This window comes from Gorilla gorilla, chromosome 16 (assembly GCF_029281585.2).
Source record: "Gorilla gorilla gorilla isolate KB3781 chromosome 16, NHGRI_mGorGor1-v2.1_pri, whole genome shotgun sequence".
Classification (NCBI taxonomy): Eukaryota; Metazoa; Chordata; class Mammalia; order Primates; family Hominidae; genus Gorilla; species Gorilla gorilla.
Genome location: NC_073240.2, coordinates 37,358,070 through 37,370,000, shown reverse-complemented (window position 1 = coordinate 37,370,000; position 11,931 = coordinate 37,358,070). Strand labels below are relative to the sequence as shown.

At 35.0% G+C, this 11,931-nt stretch overlaps 1 protein-coding gene across 6 annotated transcripts in view; it reads right to left on the bottom strand.

The window, feature by feature from the left end:
* The window catches only part of CDIN1 (CDAN1 interacting nuclease 1), a 230,925-nt gene that overhangs the window by 140,275 nt on the left and 78,719 nt on the right, over nucleotides 1–11,931 (bottom strand). For all 6 annotated transcript variants that reach the window (XR_008671879.2, XM_019011231.3, XM_019011232.3 and 3 more), the window contains one exon: nucleotides 11,830–11,902. Coding sequence is in view for 5 of the 6 variants with exons in the window: in XM_019011231.3 (XP_018866776.3) it covers nucleotides 11,830–11,902 (73 nt within the window). In the remaining variant the exon portion in view is untranslated. The remainder of the gene's footprint in view (nucleotides 1–11,829; nucleotides 11,903–11,931) is intronic.

Here is an 11,931-nt window from a genome sequence, read left to right as displayed (position 1 = left end):
AAAAACCTTAGACACATCCAAATTGAAGGCATTATGCAGAATATCCTCTGCAAAAACATCATGACCATCAAAAACAAGAAAAGATTGCTTTCACACACCAGAGGAGACCTGGGAAACAAGACAGCTAAATGTAATGTGGCATCCTGGATTGGGTACTGGTGAAATTTGAATTACGTCTGGAGTGTAATCAGTAACAGTAAGGTACCAGTGAGGGTTTCTTAGTGTTGACAAATGTATCACAGTAATATAAGATGATAACATTAGGGATAACTAAAACTGAGTGATGGATATAGGCAGAACTCTCTGTACTATCTTTGCAACTTTTCTGTAAGTCTAAAATTATCCCAAAATAAAATGTTATTTTAAAAAAGTAAAAGCTTTCTAGTAGACTTGCTTCTCCCAGAAATGACCTTATGACAAACTTAACCCTTTCATTACCACTAAAAACATCAACCCCTGTTACTTTTGAGAATGTTGGTTATAAGAATTCCAGAAGTATAAGATACAAGTATGGGTAACTACAGCAGGAAAAAAGTAAATTTCAATAGTGCATATGCAGATAGAGCTAAACATATGCTGTTGTTTTGTTACTATAAGATATAATAAATTAGAAAACGAATTCAGGAAATTGAGGCCAGCCTCCATTCTATGTAGCTTTCATAAGACCATAATTAATTTCCACCCATACAGAGCATCGTAAACATTATTTCAAGAGGTTTCCGAAAAGGATCTCTAAAATTATCAGAGAATTCACATTTCAAGAGTACCTAACAAAGAAGAAGGGAAATTAATCCTTCATATAGCTCAAGTGTAAGTATTTGTTGGAATATTACTGCCTATTACTATAAAATCATGATTCTTTGAGTGCCTACTATGTGCCAAGTAACATGCCAGGCAATTTGCAAAATCATCTTTAATCTGTTTAACTTTGAAAGGTAAATGTTGTTATCTGATTTTAAAGAAGAGCAAACTAGGGCTCTGGAAGACTTCACCCAGGATGACAGCTAGTATAGAATCAAACTGGGACTCCAACTCGACATATTGTGGAAATATGCACCAATGATAATAGGTGAGATTTAGGTAAAAAGAAGAAAAACTTTTATGACAGTAAGAGATGCTAAACACTTGGGCAATATCTAAACAATGCAGTCAATTTACATTCATTAAATAATGGAGAGAGGATGAATCTGAAATCAGAAGACACAGATTCTCCCACTCGTTCATTGCTTTTGTTTGTTCATTTGTGCATTCAGGCATGTAACAAGAGTAAGCAGGACATGTAGGCTTGGGTTTTCCAAGTTCAAGTCCCAGCTCTTGTCCTTTCTAACTGTATGACTAAGCTGGTCACTTACCCTGAAATTCAGTTTATCATTTATAAAATGCAATCATAACATTTGCCTTAGCTATGTCAGAGCTATTTATGTGTCAAATAAAATATATCAAAACTTCTTATAAACTATAAAGTTCTATTGAAATGTTTTACATGTTAGCTACAAAATTCCTTGATACCCTCTCAACCCTAGAGTCACAAGGAAATGGTAGGTACATTATCAACAAAATATTCACCTCAAGTCAACAAATATTTATGGATGTATCTAGGCAATGAACCAAGACAAGGAACACTGAGCCCAACAAAAATTAGTCCTGTACTGATTATATAAAACATTTTCTCAGACTGAAAAACAAAAACAAGAAATTGGAGATTAGGTGGCTTAGTGAAGAAGACAAAACATTTACCTACACATAATAATCAGTTTTAGCAAGAATAAGTTAGGTAATCCCCTTTAAAATACAAAGGTTAGCTTGTATACAATGACATCACAGATCAACTATAATCCAAGAGGCCAACACACAGGTCCTGAATGAAGCAGAAATTACCTACAATCTACTCGACGTGTTGTATTTTATGTTCTTGTAAAGAAAATAGCTCATATTGTCTGCATATTTTTATGTGGCTAATGAAAAAATACTATTCATATTTTCCAAGAATGTTGTTCATCAAGCTTCTTAAGCAAAATAGTATTAACAACTAAAATAAGAGCTATAAAGTGAAGTACAAAAGAAAAACTTCGTATCATCTCATTCTTAAATATATTAGCATCTTCTCATGAATAAGAAGAAAAGTGGAATTCCTAAATTCTCAAACCGTGACGTAATATTGGTTTTATTGATTCTCTGTACAATTTGTAGGAGTCCCAATCATTATTTTGACAGTTTTATCATAAAGTAATAGACTTCCTTTTAGATAATTGGCAGTTACCACATTGAATTTCAACCTTCTATAGGATTTCTTCCTAGATACAGCTTTACTGTCTGTCCTAGATCACATTACTTTCTTTTTATAGCTGTACACACAAAGCGTTTTAGGTGCTACACCTAATTATGTCAGCACAATAACAATTTAAAAGCTCATGATTAAGAAATAAAGGTTAAGCACTTATATGTTAAGGCTCCTTTTTACAAAGACATATAGTGCTGTGTGACATAAGTAAATGAATTACACAAGCACTTAAAAGTGTGTTGGAGGATTACAAAAAATAAGAGCTCTTTTTGGGTAAACTGGGGAATTTGATGAGTTTGTCCTGGCAAGGACATTTGTTACCTACAGTATTGACTTGCAAGCTTTCTGACTCATGAAAATGATTTGCCACATAACTAACTTTCAGAAGACAAAACTGTGCTATAAAATATATTTTTCCAAAGGGGAGTAGTTGAGCATAATTGTGAGGAGCACAGGCTCTGGAATCACATTGTCACTGCTCACTGCATGACCTGCAGCAAATCACTTAAGCTCTGGGTACCTCGGTTGCCTCATCTGTAGATGGGGATAATACTACTACTTGACTTATAAAGTTGTTATGAGGAATAAATATCCAAGTAGGTAAAGCACCTAGAAAGTACCTGGTATATAATATGTGCATATTAAGTGTCAAATTTTATTATCATTGCTTATTTGAACTGCCTTAAGCAGCTGATAACCAAATAAGGACATGAGAAAGCATTAAAACTGACAGCTCATCTAAGACAGTGCATGGAGGTGGCAGAAACATAATGGGAACCAAGAAATGAGCTATTCATGGAATAGGGAAGTTTGGGGCATTCTAACCCAGGAGAAAAAGAAAACTGAAAGTGCATAAGTACTTTGTAGGAAGAATGAATTAGGCTAAAAGGAAATCTAAATACAGAGGTCCAAATTGGTATCTAAGGATGAAAATCAAATGGGAGAAAATAACACGATTAAACAGAGATCTATACAATAGGCACAATATAACCAAGAACATTGTTCTGACAATCTTGCAGTCTCTGGCAAATGTGTATGTATAGCGAGGGGAAGGGGCAAGTGTTATCAGGGATGGGATACAGATAAAGATCAGTAGACTGCAGAAGGGAACAACTACAAAGAGACTAGGTTTAGCGGCTAATCAACTTAGCTGTAAAATCCCCTGAAAATACCAGCCATGATAATTCTCAGTCTACTACATTTCATCAGTGGGGGTAGAGGAGAATTACTTGATTTCTGTGTTCCATAATTTCCACAATTCCACTCAATAATTATGAAATTGTCAGAAAAAAAAGGCTTTGCTCAGGCAAAAATTCTATCCCCTAGTAAATTTACCTGATTTTTTTTAAAAGAAAATAAGAACAGCCCTTTATTAAAAAGAGCAAAGATACAATATAATTTGGCATCCACAGTAACTACTTCCCTTAAGATAAACAAAAAGTACCTCTATTAAGTTATTGTGTTTCTAAAGAAGAAAAATAAATCTGCATGGTTCTGCAATAAATATCCTGGAATAACCAAAAATGTCAAGTCAATATCCCATACAAACCCCAAAATAAGAAATATAAACTAAAAAGAGGGTTTTTCTTATGTATCAATATATGTAAATGAAAGTATGTTTTGAAGTTCTAAGAAAATTCCACTGTATTATAAATATTAAAAATAACTTTCTTTAAACAGAAAAAAAAATTATATGAAATCAGGATTGTACCAGAAAATTTAGCATACATAAGCACTATACATTATGAACCATTTTGACTTCCATAGTCTTCTTAAGACAAAAGCTCCAGTGGTGGTGGGAAAGACCATCTCTGTCCAAATGAAGCAAAATAGGTCATCAATCCTTGATTCCGTGTGTCTCTTCAGGTTGTGGATAAACTCTGCAATCTCTTTGGACCTTCCTTAACTACTCTTTCACCATCCTCTTTCTCTATCCTAACAACCTGTTCACTGATCAGTTTGCTTTTCATATATTTAAATTTTCTTCACGAGTTGAGAAAAATAAAAGGGGAAGAACATTAACCAGTAAAGGTTTTCTATAGTAAGCAGGATTTATAAGCTCAGTAAAATATCAACATTAATAGCCAAGGTAGATTATTTTTGAATTTCAAGAAACCATCCTCTGCTGTACCCACAATCATGGGTTATAGACTACACTTTACACTATAAAGCGTAGTTGAAATCTAATTTCCAACACGGAGCTTCTTGAATGACAAAATCTTTCAATACAATCATTATCGTTAATATTTATCACACAATGCATGTACTCTTATATGTCTTATCCAAACTAGTGAAAATAAGTTATTTTCTCATTTCACCAGTAGTAAAAAGCAAGTCTACAAACAGATACAAGAAAATGCCTAACCAAAGATACGACTTTTTATCAATAAAAGCATAGATTCCAAAATAAGTTGATTCCTACTCCTAGAATTTCATCTGAATTGTCTAGACCAACACATTTCAAAGGATAAAATATGATACAGTGGAGCTTTCAAGAAATTGAAAACATAGCATTATGCAGAAGCTTTAAAAGTTTGTTAACTAAAACTTTCCTCATGTTTTAATATTTTACAAGAATATAAAAAGCACCCTCATGCAATGCATAAGGAAATAATATTTCCCTCTTAATAAATGTGTAACCAGGCTGGGCGTGGTGGCTCAGGCCTGTAATCCCAGCACTTTGGGAGGCCAAGGCAGGCGGATCATGAGGTCAGGAGATCGAGACCATCCTGGCTAACATGGTGAAACCCCGTCTCTATTAAAAACACAAAAAATTAGCCGGGCGTGGTGGTGGGCGCCTGTAATCCCAGCTACTTGGGAGGCTGAGGCAGGAGAATGGCGTGAACCCGGGAGGCAGAGCTTGCAGTGAGCTGAGAATGTGCCACTGCACTCCAGCCTGAGCGACAGAGCGAGACTCCGTCTCAAAAAACAATAACAAAAAAAAGTGTGATCAATAAACAGAAGGCTTGCGAACAGTTGGAAGCATTACCCTCTAAAATGAGCTAGAGAAGCTCAATGTATTCACTTCTCAATAAGGTATTCATTCTTGAAATATGTAGGTATCATGCAAATGAAAATTTAATCATTAATAATTTTGTGGATTAAATAAACACTTGAATAATTAAGAATCAAATGAGGGTTCACATGTAGAATGCGGAGTGCTTCCTCCTATTTGAAATTGCTTGGAAAAACCATTCTGTTTATACATGATTCACAAATCTAAATATGGGGCTCTGAGAAAGAAGCCCACACTTCCACATTTATAAAACTCTTCCATAAACTGTGGTCTGGAACCTGAATTTCATAGCCTGAAGTGAATTCCATTTTTTTCCTTCTCTCATTCAAAGCAACTCTTATTCCTCTCAGCATGAGATACCCAACTTTTAAATCTCAGATGCATCCTGGGTTCCTTTTACTTCCTCACTACCAGTATCCAGTAAATTGCCATGTCTACAGACTTTATTTCCTTTATTACTTTCATTGTAAACCCTAGTTCAGACCTGAAGTTTGCTAAAGATAATGCAATAGCTTATTAGTTGGTCTTTCTCACTACACTCAGAATTACCTTACTTCAACACATTTTACAGTGTTGATGGATCATCTTCAACCTTGGTTCTTAACTGCGGTCAACAACACATAGTTCTGTGTCATGATCTATTACAAAGTGAGCTGCAAGTTATTTATAACTAATACCAAATCTATTTAAAGGTACTTTTAAATAAATGAGAGTTGATTTGGCTATTTCTGTAATAGTACTCTCCTTCGGTTTTATTCCAATTTGTTTCCTTGAGTGGAAGAGAGGTGGTGGAGTTATAGGAAAGTGCTAGGAATTACACAAATCCTGGTTATCTCACAGTTCAGCATGATGATGGTGGAAGGGGAAGCAAACACATCCTTCTTCACATGGTGGCAGGAAGGGGAAGTGCCGAGCAAAAAGGAAGAGCCCGTATAAAACCATCAGATCTTTTAAGAACTCACTCACTATTACAAGAACAAAAGCATGGGGGTAACCGCCCCCCATGATTCAATTACCTCCTACCGGGTCCCTTCCACAACACATGGGGATTACGGGGAACTACAAGATGAGATTTGGTGGAGATACAGCCACACCATTTCAGATATCTTCCGTATCTGTCTTGTTGAAAAGCACTGTCATAAAAAACTAAATAAAAGCTCTCATCAAGTCACTCTGCTATTCAGAACCAATAGTGGCTTCCCATTCCCTGTTAATTTAAATATAAATACCTAGGTCTGGATTTCTGTATCTTCTATCATATAACCCCAACTGAATTTGTCCAACTTTAATTCCCACTAAGATTGTACATACAAACTTTCTTTGTTCATAGAGTTCTCTGTCTTAAATTGTCTTCTCTTGAAGCCTCAGTCCATGAGGCTTCCTCTAATTCTACAAACTAGAACACATCTCTTCTTTGATTCCTTTCAAAGAGATGTTTTTACCTCTAAAGGCACAGACAGGATCATAAGTTGGGCATCCCAAATCCGAAAATCTGAAATCTGAAATGCTCCATAAACGTTTTGAGCATTTCAAAGGAAATGCTCATTGGAGCATTTTGGATTTTGGATTTTTGATGCTCATCCAGTAAATATAATGAAAATATTTCAAATCCAAAAAAAAAAAAAAAAAAAAAACTAAAATCTGAAACACTTCTGGTCCCAGACATTTCAGATAAGGGATACTCGATTTGTGTTACGTACACACATGATACATTCCACTAAACTATCAGTTCTTTGATGAGTTTTATCCTTTCTTCCATCCACTGTAGCACCTAACATAGTGCCTGGAATATAGTTAGGATTCAAATAGCTCTTGACAATCTGCAGAGGAATGAAGAACATGAATTCCAAAGGAATTAATATCCTCTTATTGTTAGCAAGGGACCACTCAAAGTCTAATCAGATCTAAACACCTACTGGATGCTTTCTCATACTTTCTTCTATTAAACTTAGGTTTTGAAGATGATTGTATCATCTTTTGATGGCCTAGCATACTGGCAAAAGGTATAAACCAGTTTGTTTGAAAACTAAAATTAAGCTCATTCAAAAAGTAAGAACAAAATTTAGTAATCCCATCAGGGAAATCATAATCCCATTCTGGTGTGCGTGTGGAGGCAGGGATTATACACATTATGTTGAAAAGCACATTCCCTTAAGAAAATAAAGAGGAACTCTACAAAACATTCATCTTTACGGCAAATTACATTCAACTGTATGGCTCAGTTTCAAATGATGTGACTATTAACCTCGGTCTATCCCAAAGCCAGAAAGATTAAACAGCAATATGAAAGAAAGCAAAGGTAAGCTGTATAAAATCTCCAGGACATAAGCAAAAACATCAGTTTATAATGAGGATTGAGGTATTTTCTCAATGGTTCTTCAGAAATTTTAATCTGCCTTATATTCAGACTCAGTAGCAGTAAACATGGTCGATTTACAATTTTATTATAATGTCAACCTCCCTATTAATAATAGTGTTCACCTTATAAGTTATAGAGGATTGATTTTCATAAAAGGACTGAACATTTAGACAATTTTATCCTGTTTAAGGATATTTCCATTATCATGTCTACTCATAAAATTTTCATTAACAGTTTTCTATACTTAGAGTTTTCATTAACAGAGTTTTTCTATAATGCTCCTAGTAGAAAGTCACCATTATTAGTGTGAAACTTACTCATTTATTCATCACTCACTCACACATTTAACATTTGAAAGTTAATAGGGAGCAGGACCTGTGCTAAAATCAGGGAGCATTGAACAATAACAAAAAAACAGGTAAAATCACTAGCATTCTTGTAAAAGTTAAGATGGAAAGGTGAACCCAGGGGTAGACTATAAAACATGGGATTAAAATTTAGCCTTCCTTAAGCAACTCAGTCTGTAACTGGTCGGCACTTTCCAATTATACTCTCAATGCAATTAGAAAACACGGTATAAAACAGAAAAATATGTATTTTGATACTTTGACACTTAAATGATTTGTTAAAAATATAACGACTGACTTTAAAAAAAAAAACACATCCAAACAGAGTCTCCCTATTACTTATTATTAATCATAATGTTGTTGGTAATATCCTCTGCTAGGAAGAAAGGCTACTGAGTGGGGTAGGGTTCAATCACTTGGATTGATGGCATGATGAGTGAAGAGCTCTTTATCTCCTGCTTTTACCCAGGTCTGTGATGTGACAGGAAAACCTGCAATGCTAGTCTAAAAGCATTTCCCCAACAATTATTCTAACTGCTACTTTATTCAGTGTAATGCAATAAAAAGAGTTGTTGACAAGGAGCTGGAAGCCTTGAGTGTGAGCACCAGCACTGCCATCTACTTCACACCCTTTGCTACCACTCCATTTACAACTCACCTGTACACTGGCCTCACATGCTCTACCCACCTCCCTGGGTGATTCCGAGGCCACAGAAAACCAGAGATGCTATTCTCTCCCAGAACAGCCTCACTTCAGATTTCATGAGGAAGAGAAAATGGCACAACATGGATAAACTTCCTCATGTCTAATTTGGGAGGAAGAACAATAATTCAATTGAACAGATAAAACTTGGAATCTGGGTTCTAGGACCAGCTTTATGTACTAATAATCATAGGATGATGGCCAAGGCACTTATACTCAGTCCCTGTAGAGCTCAACTCAAAATACGTATCCTATCAGTACACTAGTTTTGTTGTGAGGCTAAGCAACAGTACAACACAAAAGTAGTCTAAAAGGCTATAGAACATTATTTAATCAGGGGCAATAACAAAATGTGTACAACAAAATTGTTTGTCATCACAAGAGTCACTCAGGTTTCTTTTTAACTACTGAGATACTAGACAGAATGTATATATCATACCCTAAAAATTATCGCGTGAGAAACCCAACAGTACTCCTTAAAGTGGATATTCCTAAAGTATATGTTATCAAAATTACATGGCTTATATGTCCCATGCTATTAGCTATACCTTTTTACAGAAGTAAAAACAATTTAAAACTGAGCATTGATCTAATGAAAGTAATAGTAAATACACAGTACAATCCACTCCCAAAAGAATATGATTTTTTTTGCCTGATTTCTAGTTTTAAGAGGAAAAAATTAAAAATACAAGCCAAGACTGAGACTTGCAGCTCATTAAAGCTGAGGTGATTTCCCCTATATAGAATTCTATTGATCTCCATAGTCCACACTAGACAAAAAGTGTGGTCAGGGAAGGGGGTGATGGATGCCTCTGCCAATAGCACTGAACAAACCTGTTAGCTAACTGCTACCAAAGACAATTATCCCCGCATTGTTTCATAATGGAAACACATTACAAAACTCTAATATACACACAGGGAAATTTGATGATTTGACTGCGGAGCCATGTGCATTGAATTTCATTGCCAAAGGCCAGCCAGGCCCATGCTCTGAAGGGGAAGAAAGTGTCAGAATATAAGCCACCGTAACTTAAAGCTCTTCAAGAAAAAAAAAAAAAAAAAAAGAAAAGGAAGGAAAAAGAGAGAATGAAAAAGACAAAGAAAAGAAAGGAAGATAACCCGGCACCATCAGCAAATTAATTGACTTCTATAACCTGGCATTAATTTTAACATTTTCTGTCACTTTTTGAAATGATAAACCCTCAATTATGGTGTGTCATATAATCATAAAAGATTTTTGAAACCATTTTCTGTCCAGAGAAATATTTTAATACAGCATTTTTGACTGGCAGTCAGCCTACTGGCAAATAGGGAGTTAAAAAGGTGCCTTCACAATAGCCTAGTATGATGATTAAAAATAACATCAAATATCTGTCATGATTTTACTCAGAAAAAAAAAAACAAACAAAACCTGACTCTGTAACAACTCACAGTAAAACAACCATTAACCCAACCAATTATAAAAGAAAAAGCTTCAAAATACTGTTATTTGATTATACATAATCATAGTGTAATTCAAGCATACAATATTTACATTTGCCTCCTTTCCAAGCAGCCACATTCTTGAAATACCCTTTCCTTGGTATGTTTCTAAATATGCTCATGTCCTTCTAGAGTGTATTCATGCAAGACATTTAATCCTAGCATTGGAATTATAGGATTCTGATATACAGTACACATCAAAATTATATTCAGTACTATTTAACTCTGCTGTATAAAATGGTACAAAATAAAAAGAAAAATGTACTGAAGATGTGCCAGTGTTATAAAGATAAATTAACGGCTACAAAATTTATGATCAACCTATTAACTTCATAATTCACAAGTCAATGAATTCTGTTTTACTGTGTTTGATACTGCTCTATATAGGCCAGTCTACCTGCTTCAGACTATGCTGACTACTATTTTGACAAGACCTGGATAGCAGTAGGTCCAAAGCAATCAGAAGGTTGACTTTGACAAATGGCGGTGCTGCGGCGAAGTTGAAAATAACACACATCCACTTTAATCTCTTTCTTGATTAAATCGAAACCATACCATTCTGACATCATGTGATTTGCTCATGAAGCATCACTGCAGGTTACTTTGGAGGCTACATCTATTGAAATGATATTGAATTTTTAGGGGAAGTACTTAATTCATTCAAATGAAACCTTCACAAGGTAACTGGGCCACCAGTCACTGATAACTGCAGATTCAAAGAAAATCAAAGGGAAAAAATCCGTGACAAAATATAAAAAAATAAAAATCCAACATGTACTACTGAATGATATTTTAGCAGGTATTATCTTCTACTTTCAAAGAGGGAAGATTATGTGCATAAAGCATATTCCAAAGCTTTTTACCTATTCTACCACAGCTGAGCTCCAAAGGTAAACATTATACTAGGTAATAAAAATGCAGAAGATGAAATTGTCTTTTTTACATGAGACTAGGCAAATATTTATGGGGCAGTTGACAAACTCCTGCCTAGTAAAAGAGCCAGCACTGAGAGCAATTATCCTGATATTCATGACTCACTTTGAATATCACATTGAATATTACTCATAAATCTTTTACGAGCACATCCCCAGAGCTCACTTAACAGCCGGTTTTAATCATGCAGTTGACACAGAGAAAATAACAAAATGTATTTTTTCAGTGGCAAATTAATTTAGGCTTGAACCTCCTCCTGTAGCTCTATTCTTTTCTTTTTTTCTTTTTTATTTTCTTGTAGGAAGACCAGGGAATTCACCTTTGCATTTGGAAGTAGTATTTCTCCAGTCTTGCTGAATTAAAATAAAAAGGATGAATGTTTCTTTTAGAGCCAGTTCCTGACAATGGTTTTTCAAATGATGTATCTTATTCTATATACGAAGATGAATCAATTTTTTAGTTTGATACACGTTGTCTATTTAGCTCAATGGAGAGGTTGAGTGTGGAATTTAGACAAAGAAGAGAGCATTATTCTGAAGAGTATTTAAGTTGTGGGTGGTCTTTTATATTGCATTTAATTGTCATTAACTGTTCATGATAGCTGTTTTGGAATCTGGCTCTCATTAAGTGACTTGAAATGCTGTGTAAATTATTTTTAAATTGGGGAAGGGAGTAAAAGAGTACCATTAGGAAAAAAGGGTAACTCACGTGGAGTTTCCTCGTGTTCCTGTAGAAACCTCTCCAGTATAAGCCGAGCCATTAATGAGGGCGCATAGTCCACCTTTATAAAACAGAAGTAGAAAATTAAAA